General features: G+C 36.5%; 1 protein-coding gene across 9 annotated transcripts in view; it reads right to left on the bottom strand.

Moving 5' to 3' along the window:
* Positions 1–442: 442 nt before the first annotated feature.
* The window catches only part of MTR (5-methyltetrahydrofolate-homocysteine methyltransferase), a 45,054-nt gene continuing 20,806 nt past the window's right edge, over positions 443–24,690 (bottom strand). For 4 of the 9 annotated variants that reach the window (XM_084285370.1, XM_084285372.1, XM_084285373.1 and 1 more), the window contains 17 exons: positions 23,902–24,018; positions 23,646–23,786; positions 20,622–20,711; positions 19,813–19,965; positions 19,114–19,221; positions 14,532–14,632; positions 13,059–13,126; positions 12,088–12,208; positions 10,290–10,371; positions 9,441–9,539; positions 8,564–8,639; positions 6,627–6,782; positions 5,759–5,955; positions 3,147–3,347; positions 1,769–1,961; positions 826–938; positions 443–699 (listed from right to left, as the gene is read on the bottom strand). In XM_084285370.1, coding sequence (XP_084141496.1) covers positions 613–699; positions 826–938; positions 1,769–1,961; positions 3,147–3,347; positions 5,759–5,955; positions 6,627–6,782; positions 8,564–8,639; positions 9,441–9,539; positions 10,290–10,371; positions 12,088–12,208; positions 13,059–13,126; positions 14,532–14,632; positions 19,114–19,221; positions 19,813–19,965; positions 20,622–20,711; positions 23,646–23,786; positions 23,902–24,018 — 2,103 coding nt within the window. In that variant the 3' untranslated portion in view covers positions 443–612. Of the gene's footprint in view, positions 700–825; positions 939–1,768; positions 1,962–3,146; positions 3,348–5,758; positions 5,956–6,626; positions 6,783–8,563; positions 8,640–9,439; positions 9,540–10,289; positions 10,372–12,087; positions 12,209–13,058; positions 13,127–14,531; positions 14,633–19,113; positions 19,222–19,812; positions 19,966–20,586; positions 20,712–23,645; positions 23,787–23,901; positions 24,019–24,690 lie in introns of those variants that run through there. The other 5 variants (XM_084285371.1, XR_014618341.1, XR_014618342.1 and 2 more) reach the window with 5 other exon arrangements.

The raw sequence follows: 24,690 nt of genomic DNA, 5'->3' as shown, positions 1-24,690 counted from the left end.
TTGGTTGTTCTTGGTCACTCAGTTTAAAATTTTTCCTGACTTCACAGAAAAAAATTGCATCATATTTCTGTATGACCTTGACTTGCTAAAACACATTCAAATAACAGAAGACAAACTCTGTTCAACATGTCCACAGCCAATGGGACAAATACTAGGCCCTCATTTCAAAGCCTTCCTAAAGACAGGAGGGGTGTGCAACTTCCACATCTCACCCTACAACTAGTTGCTCAGCTAGAGTATTTGTGCAAAAAATACAAATAAAAGCATATTGCTATGATTAAGAGACCTGCAATGCATTCATGGTCCCAAGTACATGGCATACCTGAAATATATGTTCCTTGATCAAAAATTAGAAACAATCAGATGAAATACTGGATACTGGATGGCAGAAAACCTCTCAGTAGGATTTTCTTGTTGGATTTTTGTTCATTTGGTTTGTTGGTTTGATATTTTTTCTTTTCTTTTTTTTTTTTTTTTTGATCAGACCAGTGACAAAAACAAACCATTTCCAACAAATACTAAGGGCAGCGATGAAAGGTAATAGATGCCACTTCATTCTTCCTTCTAACAAGTGGACCATTAGAAGAAAATGCTTGCCCACGTCTCCCACAGTTATTCAGTATCATATCCCAGAATGGGTCCCAGCCATTTCTCCACCTCTGCCACGGACAATTTTTTTCTCAGTGCATAATCTTCAACCTGAGAAGAGACATGATGACAATTCATAAACTCCAGCTTTTACTGTTGACATAAAAAATTTGGATCACCTGGTCACAAGTTGTTTTTGAATGCTATAACACTAGCACAATGGACAGTGCAAGTTACCTGATCTTTACATATCTTGCCAACAGCAAAATATTTGGATTTGGGATTGGAAAAGTAGAGGCCAGAAACTGCAGAAGCAGGTGTCATTGCTAGTGATTCAGTTAAACCAATTCCTGGAAAAGAGAATGAAAAAATGAAAGCATTCTTGTTCTCTGAACTGATAAGCTTGAATTCAAAGTCTTTTTTTTGTTGGGCAACTTCAAACAAAATCAAAAAAAACCAACAACAAAAAAAAAAGAAAACAAAAAACAAGAAACTTTCAGATGAACTAAAAACATAAAACTATTTTTCATTTGTTATCTATTCCGAAGAAAATACATACAGCTTCAAATAAATTGCAGACTTTCATTACAGCATTACTGTAGAGCAACGGTATAGTTTGTTTTCAAAAAAAAAAGTCTTGGACATTTTGGAAAATGGTTAACTAGAGCTTTTGAAGCACCAGAAGGTATTTTGGAATTGTGGAGCTAGAAGTGGAATGTCCAACACACAAAATATCAGAGAAAGACATATAATTTCTTTCTTTCTTACTTTTTTTTTTTATTATTTTTTTTTTTTTAAGTTACCATCTCAAAGTTTCTGTAGTCCAGGAAACAAATCGCTGAATTGGTTTTTATTTTATTTATATCTGGAATGTCTTCTTGCAGCCATAAGGATGGTAGAGTTTTTCTCTCAGTGTAGCAAAACTCTGTTTGCATGCAATCTGCTAATTAGGATTTTGCTAATTCCTTCAGCAAAAGCACTGGCAGTATTTTGAAATTTTTTTTCTTGAATGAGGAAAAATAAAAACAACAATGAAAAGGCAAAGACAGCAATTCCCAGAACTACTTCAGTTCAATTTTTTATGCAGCTCTGCATACCCCAATTCATTGTTTTGTTGGCATTACAATCATTAATTCACACAAATGCTGCTTAAGAATCTTATTAAGGTTGATCCAGTTACCTGTTGTTTCCTCGATGTTTGCAAGTTTCCACATGGTCAGTTTTTCTGTATGGTCAGGCTGGCTTGGATACCCAGGAGCAGGGCGAATTCCATCATATTTAATTCTGCGTAGGTCACAGAGATCTAGCTGCTCGGCACTACAGTAAGCCCAAAATTCCTTTCGAACCCTTTCATGAAGCTCCTCAGCAAATGCCTTGGGATATAGTGCAATTTTTATTATTTTTTTTAAGGGTCATCATAGCACAGTTGAGAAATTTGATTGCATTAAAATTCACATACAGTACTTATTTTTGTAATTCTGATGTTTTAATCTCTTATTGGTAGATGGCAGCGGTTTTTGATGATCCTCCTTTAAAATCCTATGTAAACAAAGAGGTAAGCTAGAGCGATAACTAGAGAAGATAAAGTTAATTTAGTTATGGTAGTGATACATCATTAGAGCACCAAAGACAACAGTCTTGATTATTTTTGGTATCTGCTCCAGGTCTAGCCGTGGAAGGCCACATCCTTCTGGCATCCGTGCTATTATCAGATGCAAATAAGGGCTACTGCTCTTTTTCAGCAGAGGAACTTCCTCCAACTGAAAGTAGGTGACAGTTGTTTTTTTGTTTGTTTGTTTTGTTTTGTTTTTTAATAAACCTACTTTTACAGCTAACACTACTGTCAGCAACAGTTGCCTTCAGGAGAAATTTCTACTTCAGTAAATATCTTTGGATGGCATCAAATAATAATTTCCATAACTCTTATGGGTTAAAATATACAACTAGAGCTAATCACATTTGCTCTAAAGTTCCTGTAAATTTTATAGTGGTTACTGATGTGTGAACATGGAGGCAAGCAGACAGATGTAGTGTAGGACAAGGGACAGGACTTTCTAAACCACTTCAGTTAGGGCTTTAAGAGCACGTCTGCCTAAGCCTAAGGCACATTAAGTCAAAAGACTTGTACATGTACACTGCACCCATGTGCATGTTTACCATTAAAGCAGAAGGCATGTTGATGCTATGTCAAGCAATTCAAAAATGTAATTGGTTTGTCTTACCTGGGTCAAAACTTACATTCTCATGTAGATAAAGCAAGGTTTAAAAATAGTTTTAATAGTGTTGTTTTAAAATGTACTAAATTGTATTAAATCAAAACTCTCACACACAGCTCAGAGCTGCTTTCGCACTTGGTACATATGGACAGCAGACTCCCCACTGTCTCTGAAGAGGACTCACCTCTCAAGAGAGGTCCCGTAGAACCAGTTCACTTCCAGATTTAATGCAGAGCATACATTAAAGGCAACAGTCTAAGCTTATGCTAAAACTAGACACGGCAAGTTGTCAAACAAACTTAGTACACAGAAAATTTGCAAGAAAACGACAAAACCTCGTACCTCTGCCAACCGATCTCCAAGCGCCTTTACCATTATGATGTTGTACTCATCATCCTGTTTCCTATATTCATTGCACAACTCATCTACACCAAAGCAGGCCACAGCAAACAGGCCTAAGTAGTCACAAATGCCAGAATCCAGCGGTGCTATGAAATCAGAAAGACAGTAATATGGATCTGTGCAGGCAGAGTCTTTTTCAGCCTAAAATAAAAAGAGAAAATAATGCAATAAATCAGAACATTAAAAAAAAAAAAAGAGTGCACTCGATCTAAACCAGTATTTTTGATCTTTTTTTCTTGATCTAAACCAAGACTATAGGGCTTGAGACATTTCTGACTAACACCTATCTAGTCTTTGAGCCATGACAGCTCTCCTGTCCTTAAATTAGACAGAAAAAACATCTCTGTTCCTCTGAGGGTGTTTGGATCACTAAAAAAAAAAAAAACAAATGTCAAAGGAGAGAGATGCTGTGTTGAGCAGATATAGAGAGATGTTCTGGTTCTATTTACAGCTAGTGAGATTTAACAGCTTATTCTGCAATGTATTACAAAATAGGGAACGGTCTTGTGCCAGCCACTGGGGAAGAAGACAAATTTTCCATCTCTTACAGTCAGATTGTACATTTGTTAACAAAACTGCTGGTTGATAGTTTGCATCCCAATTATACAAACTGCAGAATTCTTCAGCAACTCCCACTATGGAATGCCCGTGAGAGTTTATAAACATTCACAGTTTCTTATCCTATAAACCATGTGCTCAGTAGTCCAGAAAAAAAAACATGTCTAGGTTTACGCTATCTACATACAAATTGAAACAAAATTCATCCATCATTACCAGTAAACTGAATCCCAAACAAGGTTCAAAGGGGTTTATAGGAAGTTAACATGGGGAGTAGAATATATTCCACTTGTAAATGTATCCAGCTTACAAATAAAGTTATTTCATGGCTATCACTTGGCTGAAAAATCCTCTCCTGGTTTTCTTATTCTGTGACACTGTTTCAGTGTTTAACAATGCTTTAAACTAATTTCCAACTGCAGTTTCATAAAAATTATAAATATAAATACAAAAAAAAAAAAAAAAAAAACAGAATTCCTGAAAAACAAAGATGTATGTTCAACAGTTTCTATAGATTACTGGATTACAGAAAGTACCATAAAACTGAAGAAATATTTTTCTGCCTATGTATATGACCTCTATATTAACATTAAGGTTCTTTTGTAATGATCATAGCTAAAGAAAACCCTAGAAAACCCTAAACATATCTACAACTTTTAGATTTTCATCACATTTCATCACACGCTTAATGGTGCCAACATCATGGAGAGAACTCTGTGTTCTGAAAAGAAGGTTTTATATAACAAACAGAAGACAGTTATTCTCTTCTATTATGCTCTGGTGAAGCCTTTGCTGAATTACTATGTATGCTAGACTGAATGACATGTAGCTAAAATAGAGTCCAAAAGAATGGTACCCACAATAATACTCTTAATCTTTGAGAAAAGCCTGACTAAATTGGGAACATATGAAGAAAAAAAGAATGAGGAAAATAACAGTGTTCCAATATGTAAAAAAAAAGTATGAAAAAAAAAAATCAAATAACACAGTCTTCTTGGGAAAGCATTGGGAAAAGGCCAGGAAAAGAAAGTGTAGTAAACTTGATTTACATGGGATATCAAAATGTTTAACTAGTTAGTAAGGCCCTGGAACAGCCCTCCTTGAACATTTGTGAATACCATTTATATAAATATCTGCCATAGGCTGTCTACTAGATCCACCTCCTTGCAATAGATTATCTATTCCAAAAGCTGGAATAAACTTAAAGCCATGTATTTCTTAGTACAATTTTGCAATATTGGCACAAGACTGTCCTCATAGAAGACTGTACTCCAGAAATTTAGGTGTTTGTTAGATTTGTTTCTCCAATGTTTGATGACTGCATACATGAACTATAAAGACACCAAATTGGAATGTTGGGAAGAAGTAGTAGAATATGTTGAAAATGTTCGATCTATCAAAATAAATGCAAGCGTATATATGATTAAAGCATAAACACTTAAAGTAGTTATTCTTACAAGCAGAATTAGCAGCAAACTAATTCTAAACTGCCTCTTCATCGAGAGGAATTTTACGTAAGTTGCCAGAAACATTTATCTTCACTGAGCATTATTTTGCTAGTATTATAACTAAAGGTATTTTTAACCTTCAACACATCCAAGCAGAATGCCTCATTAAAAGCAGTATCCAGGGATATTATTAAAGAACTAAGGCTCATTAGATGATTCTAACTTAGCGCACAGAATTTGTGACGAAAACATACAGCACAGTGCTTTCAGATGGCTAAAGTATTAAAACGAGGACAGAAAACACACCGTTATCTAAAGCTGTCAAATACATAAAACATTCTGTACTACTGCAATACAAAATACTACAAATACTACAAGAACCTGGGTCATCACTAATAAAACCATGTTATTAGTGAAAGAAATGGCAGGATGACTGCAGACAGATTACAACAACTATTTTCTGCACAGATTTTATTAGGACGCTTGTGCTCTATTCTTGCAATTCAGAAAAAAAATCACTATTTAACAAGTGTTCTGTCATTGTACCTGTTGCCTCAGGCCATGAAATTTTGCTATCGGTTCCGAAGATCCCACTGCCTCTTCTACAGCATATAAATAGATATCATCTTGAACACTTTGAGCTGGCCAGAATCCAACCACACCCCTGCCTTGTAATTTCTTTTGATTGATCAACATTTTCAGCAGATTTTGAGCATCGTTATAAACTCTCTTTGCTTCTTCACCTATCAAAAAAAAAAGAGAACCCTTTAGAAAAGACGTGCTTTCACAACCAGTTTAAACAGGTTTAAAAATTGCTGAAGATTGGTTCCTTTTCCAGGTAATTTTTTGATGACTGCAACAATGTGTCAGCTACAGCATAGACAATAGCAGTACAATTATGTGTATACAGCTGTAAAAATATACATCTTAAAACAATTGTTAGAGCCAGCACCATTCCAGTAGAGGCAGAGGATGCAGAATGAAGTGAGCAACAGGGAAAATGTGTGTGCACCTCATTACCACAGTGCAGCCAATCCAGAACATTTATTTCTGCGTCACACCTGCAGTTTCATCACGTATTTCAACACCTACTAAAGTTCAGTATCAAAGAGACAGAGCCTTCTTGACATCTTCACCCTTAACAGGAACATGTGTTAATTGCTCTGTCACCATTTTCTGTCATTAAAACACTGCCCTGTATTTTGTAGGTGAATTCTAAATATGATTAAGCACTCTTTCTGCCTCACGTGCCAATATGCCAGTAAGTGTTGTTTTACACAAATGATTTCAGTGACATTTAAGTTTACATGTATTTTTACCACTCCTGTGTATATCAAACCATTCAGAATCTTAATGCAGCATGACAGGTCTGTTAAGATTATCTGCATGCAATAAATGCAAATTCAATACTTACCTACAGTTTTATCATTAAAGACTTTAGGGAAACCCCGGTTGGGATACTTTCCCCTAAGTTGCCAGACATCAAAGAAAGGCTTCCAGTCAATGTATTCTACTAGCCTCTTCAGGTCATAATCTTCAAAGACTTTTGTACCAATGAATTTTGGTTTAACTGTAGGAATCAAAAGTACAATCTTTCATGAAGGAATTATTTAATACTGCTCTTATATGTATAGCATAATTGATGCTCAGTAGCTTCCATCACTACAACTGAGCTCTTCCCAAGTAATTTTTAGTGCCCTATCCTTCCCAAGTCATACCATACTTTACAGTTATTACATGGATTTTTAAAAAAGCATAAAAAGCCAAAACAAAAAATGCAAGGCCTTCTGTTCTTTCCTATAAATTAATCCTTACTCACTACTGGACTTCTTAGCGTATTTCATCAGACAAAATACTCAATCTAAGACCATAACCAACCTATCCTTACCTACCAGATTTTATGGGCACATGCCATTCATAATTTTAAATCCCACTTTTTATACGCAAACATATTATGTCCTATGGTGTTGTAAATAGCTCTGTTGATTACTATGCAATTTGAAAGAGCTTTTGCAACCACCACACACTTGTTCAGATGCATAGACACAAGTGAAAGAGAGAGATGGATCTTTTATGATGTATCCACAAGCTTTGTACTTGTCTACGCTGTTCACTACTTCATAACGTGACCTTTATCAAAACGAGCTACTGAAAATTAGCATCTTCTTGAGTCTTTGTACTGGTTTTCACTGGGATAGAGCTGATTTTCCTTGTAATTACCAATATGGTGCTATATTCTAGGTTTGTGACCAAAACAGTGTTGGCAACACACCTATGTCTTAGCTATTGCTGTACAGCACTTACAGGGCACCAAGGCCTTCTCTGTTTCTCATGCTGCCCTGCCAGAAAGTTGGCTGGGGTGCCCAAGAAGTTGGGAAGGACACAGCCAGGACAGCTGACCCTATATGACTAAACAAATTTTCCACAGTGTATGACATCAAGCTCAGTAATAAAAGTCGGGGTAATGAGGAAAGGGAGACATCCTGAATTATGGTGTTTGCAGTTGCAAGCAACCGTTCTATGTGATAAAGCTCTGCTTTCGTGGCAGTGGTTGAACATCTGCCTTCTGATGGGAAGCAGCAAATGAATTCTTTATTTGCTTTGCTTGCACACCATTTTTGCTTTACCTGTTAAATTGCCTTCATCTCAACCCACAAGTTTTCTCACTTTTATCCTTCAGATTCTCTTCCCCATCCCACTTGGTACAAGCGAGCAAGCAGCTGACTAGGTCTTAGCTGCCTACTAAGGGGTTAACACACCCCTTGTAAACGAAGTGACAGAAAGCAGTCAAGTGTTAATGCCACTACAGGATGCAACTTCTTGGGGAATGCCATTTGTAATTCTAGTGTTTAGTATTAAAAATAAAACTGGTAGAGAAACTGGTAGCGGGATGGGCAGAAAATGATTTGTACCTCTTTTTCCTTTAAAATGTAAGGGGGAATTGAATACACATGCTGTGTCACAACTTGCATTGCCTGAATGTGGTACATAATGTTTGCATATGAGCCAGTCCAACATTATTTTGGAAAGGGTGCATTAGATTCATATTTCATTGTACGGTATTATGGGAAATTCTGTTTTAGATTTTTTTTTCCAACTTGCTATTAAGTCTTTTTGTTGTTTTTTTTTTTTTGAATACTATGAAAAATATAAAGTTGAGACAGGACAGCAAGATTGAACAAAAAAAGTCTGCTCAAACAGACACAAGTTTATTCAAATTGTTACACTATTTCTAACACAGTGCTACTGAAGTCTGAAGTTTAATGAAGCTTTATCAATTTATGTATTATTCAATGTATATATAAAATAAATAAAAATTAAAGACACAGTAAAATCAACAACTAAACTGACCTGGTTTGTGTCCTGATAACCAGTCATTATGGAAACCTTTTCTCCTAGCTTGCTGTAGAGACAAGTATCTTCTTTCCTGTATGAACATTAAGGTTACTTTTATAAAACGACTTATCTTTCAGACAAACTGTAACTATCATAGTGATTATACAGTTTTATTCAAAGATGTCTTCAGGTCAATTCTGACAAAAAATGTATTTTCAGTTCCACCAACTCCCAGCTGAATTCACTGCAAACCTCACTGATCTCATCTTGGTTTACTGGTTCCCTATGCAAAAATGGTCTTAAACTTGCATGGACCAAGTGTTTCTGTTTCTTTACAAGACAACCTCAGAAGCATCAGACATGCTTCTACGAACAGCTTACTACTGTTAATTTGTGCCATCAACTTCTGCATTTCATTCCTTCCTTCTCTTCACTCTCCTAAAATTGCAGCCCCAGCTCTCTACTTTGACATTGCTTAGATCCCTAACCAAAACAACACAAACACAATAGGAAAATTTGGTAGTGAGAAATACTCAGAATACAGCATGGCATCACCAAAAGCAACCAGTGCTACTTCAGTTACCTTAGTGTATTTTCCTGTTTTAAGTTACTACCCTAGGAGCACACCAGTCTCCTTTAGACTGGTTAAACTGATGTGACTGCCAGCCCCAAGGAGATGTCCTAGATACCACTGACTGTCCATTGAGGACAATACAGAATTTGCCAACTGTATGTTAGAGCCATGAAGAATTTTCCCTTACAGGTCAGAAATTTTTTTTCATAATCAACACAAGTATACCTCAAGGTCTTCATAAAGAGTTGAAACTCAGAGTTAGTAATAATACAAGTACTAGCCACTCCAAACAAGAAGCTAAATTAATTATATTTGTACCTTGAGAGACTCATAGTGTTCTTGTCTAATTTCTTCATATTCCTCTAATATTTCTTCAAAGAAATCATCCTTTACACTTTCATCTAAGAGCTGAGAGCACTAAAAAAAAGAAACGAGAATGCACTAAGTACATATTGTAAGATATTATAGTAATGCCACAGTGAGAATTTCAGACTAAGCTATCTGTCTTTAATAATCTAGTTTCCATTAACCTTACACAATTACACTTGACAATACTAAATTGTCTTACCACTGAACTGCAAACTAGATTCAAAATATATTTAAGAGTATGATTATTAGCAAGAATAATGTCCTCTTACACAGTTAGCACTAGCAGAGCCCAGCATGAGGATACTCCAAGATCCTAGAGGCTGAAGTCAGAGAAATAACACAGCTCACCCTACTTCTTTCCAGCATGTGTTTTCCCCACTAAGACTACTCATTTGTTTAACAGAAAGCATCTATTCCAAAAAACACCAGTCAGCCATTTCATAGTACTGTTTTCCTGTTGCCATATCACTAACTGCAGCAATATACCCAAAACAGAGAGAACAGCAGATCACATCTAACTACACCACTCCTCATTTTAAAACATCTCAGAACTACAGTCAAGGACTCAGAGTGAATCATTCCACCATCACTAGAGAAATTGGCATGTAAATAAAGGTATCCAATGACAATAAGTGAATTAAGTTTGATGAGATAACCCGGCAGCGGCAAAAAATTTGCTGAAGTGACAGTAGTTTAGAAATTGGTCTTTGCAGTGCCTCTCCAGTTTTCTGCCATAATATCGAATCTTAAGAGGAAAGGATGAGAGGCGCAACAGAAAAGTAGGAAATTAGAACTTACAACCACAACACTCTTGGATGCATCCAGGACATGAATTACAGGTGCACTATATCGGGGGGCAATTTTAACAGCTGTGTGTGTTCTTAAATGAAAAAGAAAGAGATTGAGCATTTCACAACTGAATCAAAAACAAAAAAATACAAAATGCCCAGTGAAAAAAATCCTGACTTAATGCATAATCCAGATCTTCAAAACAAGAAAGCATCCATCTGCTATGCAGGGATGATTAAGCACAGATTTTTAATAATAGGTACACAAACTCTTTACTTCAGATTATCAGAATGCTTCATAAGTAATGTGCCAACTTACATTGTCTCACCAGCTGACAAAGTCATTAACTAGTTAGTCTGAATATCAAAAATTTCAAAGAGAATATTCCAAACTAGGCTAACAAAAACTGTAATTATACATATATATATTAATATATATATATATATATAAAATCTTTTTTGCTTAGCTTTTCCTCTCCCACACCCTACCTTTTCGATCCGTGAATTAACATTAATGTAATGCAGTGATGATTGCTTAAACTTCCATGATACTGTACTTCAGAACCCGAGGCTCTGTCTACTCACCTGAAGAAGGAATTCTGCCAGGTGTCAATAGATAGAATAAATTTGCAACTTCTAGGTCAGCCAATTCATTTGCATAAAAAACTCCCAATTAATTTAACATATACTCATATTCCAATCCTACTCATTGAAATACTCAGGATCACTTTTGTATAATAGTACTTAGCTGTTCAAATTAAAGTTAGCAGTCCTGAACTGAGGCCTAAGTGCCTTTTTTCCTTCAGGTGGTGTCAGATGTTTAAAACACTTGAACATCAAAGTTACTGATGACTACACAACAGCCATGTAACCAACTGTCCTGAATTACCTTAATTTGTTGGTGCATTTCTGATCTTTATTAAAAAAAAGATACTGTATCTTCAACTTTGATAGGAGCAGACAAAAGAAACGGCATAGTCCTACAGTGGTACTGTATCCTTTTTTTTTTTTCTTTTAGTCTATTACCATAATAATACCATTACCATTATTTGTCAGCATCTGAATTTAACAGTATAGTAATAACAGAAACATAATTATAGTAAGATAAGATGAAACTTCACTGTGTAGATTCTATATTCAGAATCCAGTCTCTCTTTCAAAATAATCTAATTTTCCACCTTTTCAAGTATGTATGGTCTACTCATTATAAATGTCTTCCCATTTCAGAGAATAAATGCAGTTGTTTCTTCCTTACCAAGCTCTAACATACACAACCTTTCAGAATGCACACAAAGTTAAACTTAAAACTGTGCAAGTAAAATTAAATATATATTACCAGTGCAATCTTCCATAAAGAATCCTTTTACTTGACGTGTTTTGTAGAAGTTGTGTGCATCTGGGCATATGCACAAGTACACATTTATGCAGAGTTCAAATGAATAAAATTATTTCTGAATACAAGGTATGTATATATATAATAAAATTATTCCCATATTCAAAACAAAATTTCTGCTGCCAGCTACATTTATCTCTACAAATAAATTTTACAAAATTGTTTAATAATGTTAATTTGACAATAATTCTTAATCTGCAATGCCCTACAGACACGAAAATGATATGAAGAAAGGGCTCCCCTACGCCCTTCACTTAGAATAAAGTCCCAAACATTCACTCTCAAGTAAACTCATACCAGTATACGTGTTGAGGGAAAAGGAGGGAAAAGGAAGAAAGAAATGGTCATAGGTTTCTCTCCCTAGTTAGCACTATTTTCATACACATTCCCCATCTTCCCAACTGATATATCTTACTTAGAAGTAGTTGCTCCTCCAATCAGCAAAGGAATCTTTATTGCCAATCTCTCCATTTCCTTGGCGACAAAAATCATTTCATCCAAAGAAGGGGTGATGAGACCAGACAGGCCAATTATATCTATTGCAAATTTACAAACATATACACAAAATGTTTAGTAAATCCATTCTAGCATTACATACAAATTACTACAGGAAGCATTTAATTTCTATCTTCACGCATCAGATAAAAAAAATAATGAAATAGAAAGCATGGTAATCTCTAATCTAGAAGCCAGGTCTCACTTAATTAGAAAGTAAAAGCTTTCTAAGAATGAAGGTTGATTCCGAATCCTCAGTTTAAGACATTTCTCAAACAGTCTTCACAGCTGCTGGACACCTACTGCTCTAGTTTCACAATAAATATACAATGCTTCTGATTAGCAAACTTTAAACCTCAGAAGATCAGCACAGAAATTATAACATTTGCTCTTTGAAACAGCAAATGCTTTCAAACTTCACCACCTCTGATCCATACAAATATTTTCCAAAACGCAACAGACTGTTTCACAGAAACTATAGCTTGGTTCAGAAAGAAAGTTCATTTTTTATTAGAACAATACATTTTGTTTTTCACACTCCTTGCTTTAGCAGGCTGAATGCCAAGTTCTTCTACTGATTTAAAATCCAACACAAAGTTAGTTAACCTTTCCAAGTTTCCATTTATCCATCTGTAAAACAAGTACTAAAATATCTCTCCTGGAGTTGTCCTTTTAATGCAGGTTTTCAGTTCCTTGGGCTAAGTTTCACAGAAATGCTAAATACTAAATACTTGCTTCTGTTAACACAAAAATTTTCATTTACTTGCAGGTAGTCTGACCAAACCACTGACAGCATAGAAATGCAATGAGTAGCCAAAAAAAAAAAAAAAAAAAAAGCAAGTGGGGTTTAAAATTAAATAAGCCAGGAGTACTAATGAAATCTCTCTATACCTGCTTTGTTCTCAACAGCAGCTCTCAATATCTTATCACATGGAGTCATGACTCCTAAATCAATAACTCTGTGAAAAGAAGTGAGATGACACAAGATTCTTTAAAAAAGTAGTCAAATAGTTCTATTAAAGGGCAAACATATTGCTCTTACAATAAATGGCTAACCTAATATTGAAATTAAAATTGAGATTGTGTTTCTCTCAAGACCTCAATTGGAAATTGCAATATAAGAAACACCTGTGGGTCTGGAAAAAATTTCAATACAGAGTTCCAGATGACACAGTTGATAAGAAAATTCAAGTGCAAGAGGGTGGTTTTGGTTTTGAGTAATTTTTTTTCATTTGAAGTCATTCAGGCAATACTAAAAGGTTTTGTGGATATCATACCTTATGTCAGGAACATAAACTGATTCACATCAAGTTTCTTTTGTCTTACTAAAGCCTGTATTTTATGAAATGAGACACTGCACTTCCCTTGCTAGTGCTCTATTCCTATTAGCCCTAGCCATTGTTAAGGTTGATTGGGTTTGTTTTTGTTTTTTTCCAAGTGAGCCATGCCAGCCTTCTGGCTTCATTCAGTCTCACTCATGACCATGGCGACAGAAAGCACCATGGCTTCAGTTCACTATGTTTAAAAAAAATAAAAGCTCAAGAAAGCAGATGAATGTACTACATATACACAACACTGGTACTGGCTTCAGCCATTTGTGTTTTAAAACAAGAGACAATTTGGCTCTTTTTTAAAGAACAAGTTACAGACAAGTCAAAAACAAAACAAAATGAATGAGTGATAAGACAGTTCCAAAGCATTCAGTTCTGCACAACATTTGACAGACACTTGACAAAAGACTCATGGAAACGACCATTCATTCCAACACTGCTGTCAACCCTGCATTATGTATATTAGGACTTGAAAGCACTGACTTGTCTTGAAGTCCCAACTTTTGAAACACAGAATTAGGATTAGAATCTCATCTCTTAATTACAAAAACATACCACCATGAGTTTAAAACCTTGTAGTTAACAAACAGCTTGAAAAACATACTAAGAGGTTCATCAGAATGTTACAAGACTTGCTTTTTCCCAACACACCGCAAAGCACACAGGCAGTCTTGCTTAATACAGTTATCCTGTGTGTTTTTTTCCAGGTATTAATCTTCTATGTTTAAGACATTAAACTTATATTTAACTAATATTACGTGCAAAAACTTATGCTCTGACCTATATTTCAGTTCAATTGTTTTCATCTCAGATGCCAGTTTATTAGGACATTACAAAAAGATGTTATATTCCCTCTTGCCTCCACATTAGTAATAGGTGGTATGATCCACATTTCCTACTACAACTAGGGTAACAGGCCAGTTCCCAGTAAATGCCCACCTCTATTATCACCACAGCTGCAGCCAGCCTAGTATATGAGTAAGTTAGCCTTAATACGGTTATGTCCCCAGCTACCTAGTTTTAGTCTCTTTACCTGAAGTTGTTGCAGCCCAGAACAACTCCCACAATGTTCTTGCCGATATCATGTACATCGCCTTTCACAGTTGCTAGTACTATTGTACCATTGTAAGGATCCTGAAAGTTGAGCAAATAGCACACAAGTTAAATTACTCAGAAGCCTCAGCATTCCCTCGGGATCAGCAGAGGTAATATATCCAATATTAAAAGCTATCTTAAAAGATGCAGGTAATAAAAATTCACACAAGAAATACTCATGCAATTCAAGCGCACGCTATTCAAATACATTTAAAAAAACAACAAAACCATGAAAAAAACACATCTGAATAGCACTCCGTGTAGTGCAATAACTGAACTCCTCTATTCCTCACCAATAAACAGTTTAAATATTTAGAACAATAGGGTAATGAAGGTTCACGATCACATGCCTGGTCATGCATCAAATGTAATCTTCCAATGCAACACTGAGAGGAATGACAGGAATTAGGAAAAGCAAAAGAGATTAATTTTTTATGCAACAAAAATAGCAAGGAACACATTTCAATGTGCTCATCAGGCTATTTCAGACTGCCCAAGCTGAACAAACAAGCTGGAAAAACAATCTTGAAGAAAGGAAGGTGCACCACCACAGATTGATCCTAGGTCAGACAGCATTCAGCCCTGACAAAGAGGCCCTGCCAGCAGCACAAAGGCCAATCTTCTCTACAGCAATTCTCCAGCAGGACAAGACCCTTCGTGATAGGCTTTTAGTGGTGTCGTTAGTGTTGCCATTTGGAGCAGCTCCATTTTATCACAATACCACATTTGAGTTGGTGCGGGATGAGACTCAAGTAACAGACTACCTGAGTTGCACAGAATTTAATTCAAGTGGAAACCTGAGCACTTTGGGTTTTCAAACTACCACTTTTCCAGTTAGTATCTCATCTCCTTGGCAGGCAGATGGCAGAACTGGGGAAGAAGACCCTTCTACAAAGCATGTTATATTCATTGACACTATCAGGTAGCTCTCTACTTCATGACTCTACATTGCCTTCTGTAATTGCCATTTTCTGGGGGAAAAAATACCTTTACATATTACCAAGAGTGGTATCAGCATTTCCCATGGTCCTAATACATTTGTTAGGACCCTGGAAATTCTCACCAATGCTGCTGTTTACTAAACATTATTTACTATCCTCTGCCCAGTGTTCCTGTTTTACAAAAGACCACGAAACCGAGAAAGCAAAAGGGATGCAAGTCAGCCATCCCTGTGCAATGAAAAATGTTACATCTCAAAATAAATTTCTAGAATGTAAGAGAAAACTAGAGACATTAATGAAGGGCTGAAAGATGAAAAAAAAAAAAGCTGCCCCCAATAACAACTGATAATTTAACTATCAATTTATACATAAGCAAAAAAAAAAAAAAAAGGGGGGGAGGGAGAGGATTTATACAGAAGAGGGAAAATGCGTGCTGAGCAGCAAACAACATGGGCCAGAGCACACAGTATTTTAAATAAACCATATTTAGGGCACACTGTGATTTCAATTGTCTCAAGCAAGGAGGTCCTCAAGTTCTGGGCACACATCCAAAGGGCTTCTTTTTTTGATCTTGATAGAGATCCACAGCCACAGCTATTTATCCTCAAATGTAACTATCAACACTTTGCATTTCCTGGCAGTCTTGCACTAAAACTGTCTTGGAGGTTACAGTAGTCTGGGTAACATCAGACAGATCAGCTACCAGAGTCTGCAAATCATTTTCCTCTGAGTCCACATCTAAATTTGGGGATAAATACAGCTGATTCTTCTCTCTCACCAGTTTTCTCTGCAGTGACAAAAACATTCACAGAGGAAGACCAAACTCTTCCTCAACACAAGGTGGAGAAAGCAGAGGACGGAGGCCCTACTTTTTTCCCTCCTGCCCTCTTCAGTCTCACACAATACCTCACCATCATCTCTTGCTATAGTTTTGAGGACCTCTCAGATTCCACTTCCCATTTTTTAGCCAGAGGACTAAGTACCACAGTAGGTCCTAATCCCCTGCCCATGGAGGCAATAGGGTAATGATTTTCACTGACTTCAAATATCCCCAGAACAAGCCAGAAGGTGCCAAGTACCAGCATTGTCATCTGCATTAAAATAAAGAACAGCACGAGCAGGAGAGAGATGACGCATAGAAAAGTGACTCATGACAACAGAGAACAGATCTGCTTGATGTATTAGAGAGAAGACACCATCTTTACATCCAGAAAAGAGACTAGGCATTCTCCTTCCATTGAAAATAGTCAGGATTGATTATCAGGTCATTTTTCTTTCTAAAATGCTAGTTGTATTCATTACATTCATGTTTGACAAGCATTCAGCAGATCCACAGCAAATGGGAAGATATACTGTAAAATGATTTCAACAGAGGAATTAGGAACCATTCAAAAATCCACAGAAAGAAAGCCAAAAAAAACACATAAATATCCCCTATTCTCTAGACTCTGACTTTTTTTTTTTTTTTTGTGCTAAATACCAGATTATGATAAAAGGTATTGCCTCTGAGAACTCATGAAGACAATGTAATGTTCCACAGGACTAGAGAGGAGTTACTGCACATTAAACATAAATCTCATAGTCTGACAAAGTCAAGAGTGGAAGAAAAATATTTAACAACCAAAACTGAACCTATCACATAAATACAGTAAAGCCGAGATTAGTATTTGAAGAATGGATTTTGTTCATTTCTTCTGAACTCATTTCTACCGCATACAATCTTGTTAGTACAGAAAAACAAGGGATGTCCTGTATCTTTGTGTTCCAATGCTCCTATCACATACTCCATTAATCAGATTTGGAAGAAATTACTTCAAGTATATGTACAGGTAGATGATGAAACTTTTCTCACAGAGGAATCGCCACCAGTCGGCTGTCAAAAAGTAAACACCATGAAGGAATCTGAATCTGAAAATCATTTGGTATTTTCAACAGCAACCTAAAATTAAAAAAATGTTATGCATTGGATAATATATGGATGATATTAAGGGAGGGGAGAGACTATGTGGAAGAATAGAAGGATAGTAGCATTCAAGATCAACTTGACAAATTGAATAAGCATTCGAAAAGCAGTAGGAATTCAGTAATAGGGCTGCCAAGCACAGCATATAGGAAAGAAAAAAAGAAAGAAAATGTAAAATGGGGAATACTTGATAAAACAATGTAAATACAAGACTTATTACAGGGCAAAAATTATCTTACAAGTCAATACAGAAACCAAAAGGCCCAGTGCTGCAGAATGTCAGACACTTGGGCACTAGTAAGGCCTCAGCTAGAAACAGGGCTGGCTGGATGCCCTCCTGAAGCTTCTCCATGTAGTAAGTCAATGAAAAAAGCTCTTAAATTTCAGAGGTAATATACTGTTATGCTTCAATACCATTACATTTTCTTCCTACCACAATCTAACTTAAGTATCTTTTCACTGAAATTTAAGCCCCATTTACTCTTGATAGAATGCAGAAAACTTTACCACTTTATTTTCTGCAGGTATGTCTAGAATATGAAAACTATATGGTAAGTCTGAAGGCAAACAAATACAACCAAACTCCCACACTTTCATTGCAGATTACATTGTCTACACTTCTGATCATTCTTAATGCTCTTTTCCAAGACCCTTTCATTAGTTCATGCATTTTCCTTGAGTACGACTTTCAAGATGGAATGCTGCTGACCCTTGTCCTATCAATGGGCTGAGTGCTGGATGGAGCGGAGAAATCACTGTGTATTACACACATTTATAAGTTCTAGGTTGTTATTTTATTTTTTTTGTTTGTTTTGTTTCCCAGTCATAAGACACTGAAGATTTATATGCTATTCATAACAACTACAACCCTCTCTGGGAAGCTACTACCTACTCAGTTATGAACAGTCTTTTATTTGTGTCATTTGCATATTTCTGTTTCTGTTATTTCTTGCATATCTCCTGTACTGTAGTACAAGTGATATTCAGAAACTGGGGGAAAAAAATCATGTATGAAAAGACGACTATATTCAGATCCTGTTTTTCGTAAAACATTTGTCACCAACCACTTGGTCACAGCTACACATACAACGAGAATACTATTCTATCATAACAAAAGGTCTTGCAACATATCTATTAAAAAAAAGAATTTGGTTTGTTTAGCTGGGAGAATGTTCAGGGGAAAGAGCTGGAAAAAGAGAAACACACTAAAAGGCTCTGAACATTCAAAAGTGAGTTCTAGAGTTTACCAAGGGCAAATGGCATCAGTTGGCATAATTTGCTACAATCCATGTTAAAAATGTTATAAATAAATAATACTACAATTATATGTCTACAAAAGCACAAAAAGTTAAGTAACACCAGAATCAAGGGCCTACAAAAGCTTTTAGCATCATGAAACTTCTGACAACAGGTTAGGCACACACTAAGCAAAGTTTCACAAAATGCGCACTTCGTACATTTCAGACCAACTACAATATTAAGCCCAAATTGGCAGTTTCCATATTACTGGATCAACTTTTCAGCATAAAAGCTGAATAAATACCATTAGCAAAAAATAATTTCAATTTTTGTCACGGCATGCTACAAAAGAGTTACTGCATAAAGGACTGTCTTGCCTCTTGTTCTGTGCTGCCCTGTTCAGCTCTCTTTTCCTCTCTTTCTTTTTCCATATAGGGAATAAGGTGGCCAACTGCTTTCTTCATAACTCGAGCAGATTTTATCACCTGCACAGATAAATGGAGGAGGAAAGAAACAGCAATAAAGATCAGATATAGGAATAATCTAAAGTTCCTCATAGCTTTCTTTTAAACCCATTCAAACAATCAACAAAACTTCATTTGTAAACCCAGATCCCAGCTTTACGGGGCATTCTTTAGCAACAGACTGCTGGCCCTATTGGGCTAATGGCCTACATATGACACTTGCTTTCACAATGCAGTCCTTTGGATCACTCACAACTGAATGAAAAGCTACTAACAGGCCCAGACTTAGAAGGTACTACCCAGAGCAGCCTGATGGTAATCAAGTGAGTTTAGATTTTTTTTTTCTTCGTTTGCTCTTTTCATGCATCTAGATTTAAAACTACATTTCAAATAAAGCAAAAACACTGAGAGAGAAAGGAAAGAAATATATAAAACTATATAAAGAAATTCAAGTTCCAAAGTACAGAAGAAATGAGGCCACTTCCTAGCACTGTCAGAATTTTCACAATTCGAGAGCTGTATCTGAAAATGACAGACAACATAGAATGCTTTGGCTACAATTTGCAATGTTTTTGCCAAATCAGAAAGTACATCACGTCATGTTGTCTTTACCTGAGGCAGAAACATCTTCCCAGCACCAAAAAGATCACCAACAATTTTCATGCCATTCATCAAAGGTCCTTCAATTATATTTAGAGGCCTAGGATATTTTTCCTGATTTAATCTCGCTTCTTCTGTATCTGCAGTGACATACTTCTCAATGCCCTGGGGGGGGGGGAGGAAAGTAAAAGCTTTCATCTTTCTAAAAATACAACTTATATTCTTATATTTAGTTGTCTTCATGCTGAAAAAAAAATCACAATCAATATATACACAGATAACTTTAGATATTACTACTCTAAGAATACCTCTAATCTGTATTTAAAATAGGTTTTCTTGAGAAACAAAAAACCATAGTTTTAAGGAACAAAGTTATTTAAATCAGTAGTCCCCAGTATAAGTGGGTCTGTTTGTTTTTCAACTATGTCATAACAGAATTATGCATTTACACAAGGACAGCTCCCTCAGCACTAATGTTACCCAGTGCAATACCATTAAAAAACAAAATACAACACCAAAAAAAAAAACACCATACAGTACACTGGAAAGTAAAAACAACATGAACAGCATGTTCCACCAACACTACGAGAAAAAAATACTAAGGGTCAAAGACTTCATTCAGCTTATGAAGCTTAAAGGAAAATCACCACAACTCTGTTAATATATTTAATTAATGTATTTAATTAGTAAAGTGTTCATTATTAATATATTTTTAAAAAAGAATAGCAGCAGAGGAATTTTTAAGCCAAGGGTGTCTATTATAGTTTAAGAGCTGGAATTATACACCTGTTTGGGCAGGACAATTTTCTGCACAGATTCACCTTTATGAGAGCATATTCCAGCCTCTCCTCCACGGAGCTTTTCCGCCATTCATCAGTATGTATCACTTTCCTTCCTCCTTGGGCATGATTCTGAAAAGAAAAAGATAACCATAGGAGCTTGCCAACACAATTACAACTATGGGCTTTAGTTTCAGAAAAATTAAGGTAATTAAGTACTGATTCACAAAATAATTTGAGATTATTCTAAAGGTTTTTGAGTGTGTTTTTTTTTATATATATACATGCAAATCACATTGCAAACACATGTGATGTACTGCAGACACTTAGTAGGTCTATATCACAGAGAGTACTTATTTCAGTGAAGACATAAACAAGAAAAAAAAGAGGGAGAAGTTCTAATAATTTTCACACTTAAAAATGATGAAATGACTAATCCTCAGGGTTTTACTTCTGGGAACATAATTTAAATTGATTTCTGGCCCACACACTACACTCGATTTTAAAATTCTAATTAATTTGGCACTAATTCAGTTACTGCTGGAGTAGGTTATATTATTCCTTATCACAGATGTTTTCAGTCAGAAGGCCTATGGAACTACTGTTTGTCTTGCACACAGACAGGCTCAAACCCTCTCACATACTCTCTTTGCCGCATACTCCCCATCTCCCTTCTCCTTTGCTATGAATGCAAAGGCCAAAAGGCCTTCACAATGCAAGAAAGCTCACAAGCACCCACCCCAGGAAGGCTCATGGAAAAGTACACTATCCATTACTTGAACCACCACACTTCAGACAAGTCATTTATTTTTGTCCCTCAGTTATACCATGTAATCTAATGCCTTTCATTCCCAATGAACCTCCTATACTTTTGAGTACTCACCTGTACCTTTTAAAGATAAAGCTATGAGGAAAAAAGTCATGGAAACTAGATCTCACTCATTAGAACAGAAATCTGAACAAGTCTTCAATTATACAAATGTTAGCCAACTTCACAGCTTCTCATTACCATGCCTAATTCCACTTGTAGGTCTCGCTTGTAAAAAGACAATGAAAGAAGGAATGTGTTAACCACAGAGATGGTAGAGTCTATAACTTCAGGTGCAATAAAAAGCCAACTGAACACAGCCCTGAGCAACCTGCTCTTTCTGACTCTGCTCTGAGCAGGGGCATTGAACTAAAGGATCTCCAGAAGCCCCTTCCCACTTCAGCCCTTCTGTGAAAAGGTATGAAGTACTACTGAACCTCTGGACACAGTCTTCAGGAAGGGAACCATTCCAAACCGAAAAGAACCCATGGAACTATAAGGCAGTCAGTTCAGGGACCAGACCACAGTGGCAAACACTATATGCAGACCATTAAAAACAAGATGATTATATTGCATGCCGAGGATGAAAAAAAGCCAAAAAAAAAAAAAAAAAGGCTTTAGAAGTACAACTACCACTGCCATAAATGGGATGATGTTCGAGATTAAAAGACATATTCCATAGAGTGTGTATCTGCAAACTTCAGACAAAAATTCATCTCCTAAATTCACAAAGATTAAGTTCTTCACTCTCCCAAAATACCTAGCATTCAAGCGACTGGCAAGGTACATTACTATCACCTGAAGGAACAAGGAGGGCACTTTAATAGAGGTGCAGTACTTGAAATGGGACTGCACATTGTATATTCCTTGTGCAGAATAAAATAAAAACAACTTACAAACTTACTGAATAATGAGTGCACTTTTGTACTAAAAACTACTTTCTTTTGTAAAGAAAGCCTTTAGGCAAAAGAACTTAGAGCCATTCCGTTTCACTAAATCAGAGAAAAATCTGAATAAATATTTTGAAATATGCCTCCTTATGGAATAATACGCCTCATTAGCTGTATGTGACCACCTATTTGGCCACTCACATTTCTCCAGAGCTGAGATGAAACCTAGTCAGGATGCTTACTTTCAGTGAAACCCTGAAAGCTGCAGGTTTTGCTAGGATTTTAACTTTTAATAGAGCTTTTGAAAGTGTTCTGAATCAAGAGTCTCTTTTGAAAAGATTCCAATATTTGGAACATTAACAATGGCTACCCAAACTTCTAGACCTACGAGTCGATTCACATCTCAAATTTCATGCTCCACTTAGATTCACATTCTGCTTTCTGTGAAAACACTGCTTAAGCATTCCTTTTCTCTTGTAGTTCTTCTTCATGTAACTCTGTCTACTGTAATGGTAAAACTCTTCTACAGACAAGATCTCTCACAGGTGAATTATGAGCACCATACAAAATAGCCTAAGCACAAGGGATAGGGAGAGTCTTCTTGCACTGGTTTTCAACATGCTGCCCTTGTCCCTAAATATCAGGCACCACCATAGTACAAATTACAAACCAGAAATACAGAAATAATACTACTACAAAATACAAAACAAGTGGATATTGCACACTTAAACCTAAGAATCCATCTCACACTCAAGAGATTTTTGCTGCAGGTTCAGTTCAGAACAGGATTTAGCCAGTCATCTTATGGTTGATAACCTGGAAACCTTCAGGTGTGTAACCTGTGTCTTTTGCCACCACCACTGCAACAGGATTTCAAAAACATTTGACAGCAGATCCCCACTTTGACTTGAAATATGTAAACTGGAAGCCAGGAACTTCACCTTTTATATATACTCCAAGCAAGCCATCACCATGAGAGAGAGGGATCTACTCTTTGCCTCCCACAGCACAATTGCCTATTATGCTTCATCTCCAAGATTTGATTTGGTTGTTTGGGTTGGCCTATTCTCATTTTGTTTCTTTTACTTTTATTAAGAGAACCCCTATGCAACTTCTCCTGAAGCATCAGAACTATGTTCCAGGATCTTCTGGGGCAGCTGCAAAACTGGACGGGTTCAATCCATTAGAGATCACATTTTATTCTGTATTAATAACTAACCACTTGTAGTATTATTAGTAACTTCCAACACCCACCTTTAGATTGACACACGTGCATTTCATAGGCTGTTCCTCCCTATCATCAACAGGGAGGTGTTAAAGCCCAGGTGCTAAGCTAACAACTCTCCAAGTCTTAAAATTTGAAGTTACCTGAGCATAATGTAAAAGTTTCTCTGTCGCATCAGGATCTTTGTTCCAGATTAAATTCTCACATAGCTGTAGCAACTCCTTGTGGATATCATCATATACTGGCAGATTCCCAGCATTCACAATTCCCATGTCCATGCCATACTGGAAAAAACAAAACACAAAGACAACCACTATACAGGATCCCCTGAACAGGACTGTCAGATATGCCACTCCATTGGCCAAGCACAAATGTACAAAGGCCAAACATGTATCATACCTTAATTGCATGGTAAAGGAACACTCCATGCATTGCTTCACGAATGGCATCCATTCCTCGAAAGGAGAAAGACAGATTGGAAAGACCTCCACTTATCTTAGCTCCTGGCAGTGTTTCCTGTGAGTGTTGCACACAAATTTTAGAAAAGGGCTTTCCAAAAAGAAAACTTAAGCAAAGCATTCAGCCCTGAGCAGTGATGAATTGGCTATACACCCCTTCTCTCCTTCTTATTCCACATCCTTCTAATTATTTAAAATCATGAAAAACAATTCAAAATTCTGTAGAAAAAGCTACAAATACAAGGAACGATGCATCCTAGATGTATGTAAACAACTAGTATGGGTCCCATGGTCATTGGTGCTGTTCTAAACGTATAGGTCCTCCCCTCGCAGGATTCCAGATGTTCCCCCTGCAGATTCATTGTGGGCCTTCCATCTCCCAAACATGCCCCTCCTCTGGATACAGGAGCAACCTACCTGCCTGCTCCCATGACTCAGGAGCAGGCAACAGCTGAGCTGCTAACCTCAAGAGTGCATATTTCCATCCTAAAGTCCTGTGGTGATAAGATATCCAGTGCAGATGTTCAAGCCCCAGACTGCTACTAACAGAGCATCTCCAGATCAACTAAGTCACCTTGTGAAATGCAACAGTAACGCTTACTTAGCTGTGTTCAGGTGTCTTCGTTGCTGTCTTCATTGCTGTTCCTCCTTACAAGTATTTTAGTTAAATAAAAGGTCAGGTTATAGCACAAACCCAACCACAGTAACTGAAATTACGTTAATTTAAAAG

The sequence above is a fragment of the Netta rufina genome (genome assembly GCF_964035555.1).
Source record: "Netta rufina genome assembly, chromosome: 3".
NCBI lineage: Eukaryota > Metazoa > Chordata > Aves > Anseriformes > Anatidae > Netta > Netta rufina.
Note: the sequence above shows the minus strand (reverse complement) of the source record. Positions and strands in the feature narration are given on the sequence as shown.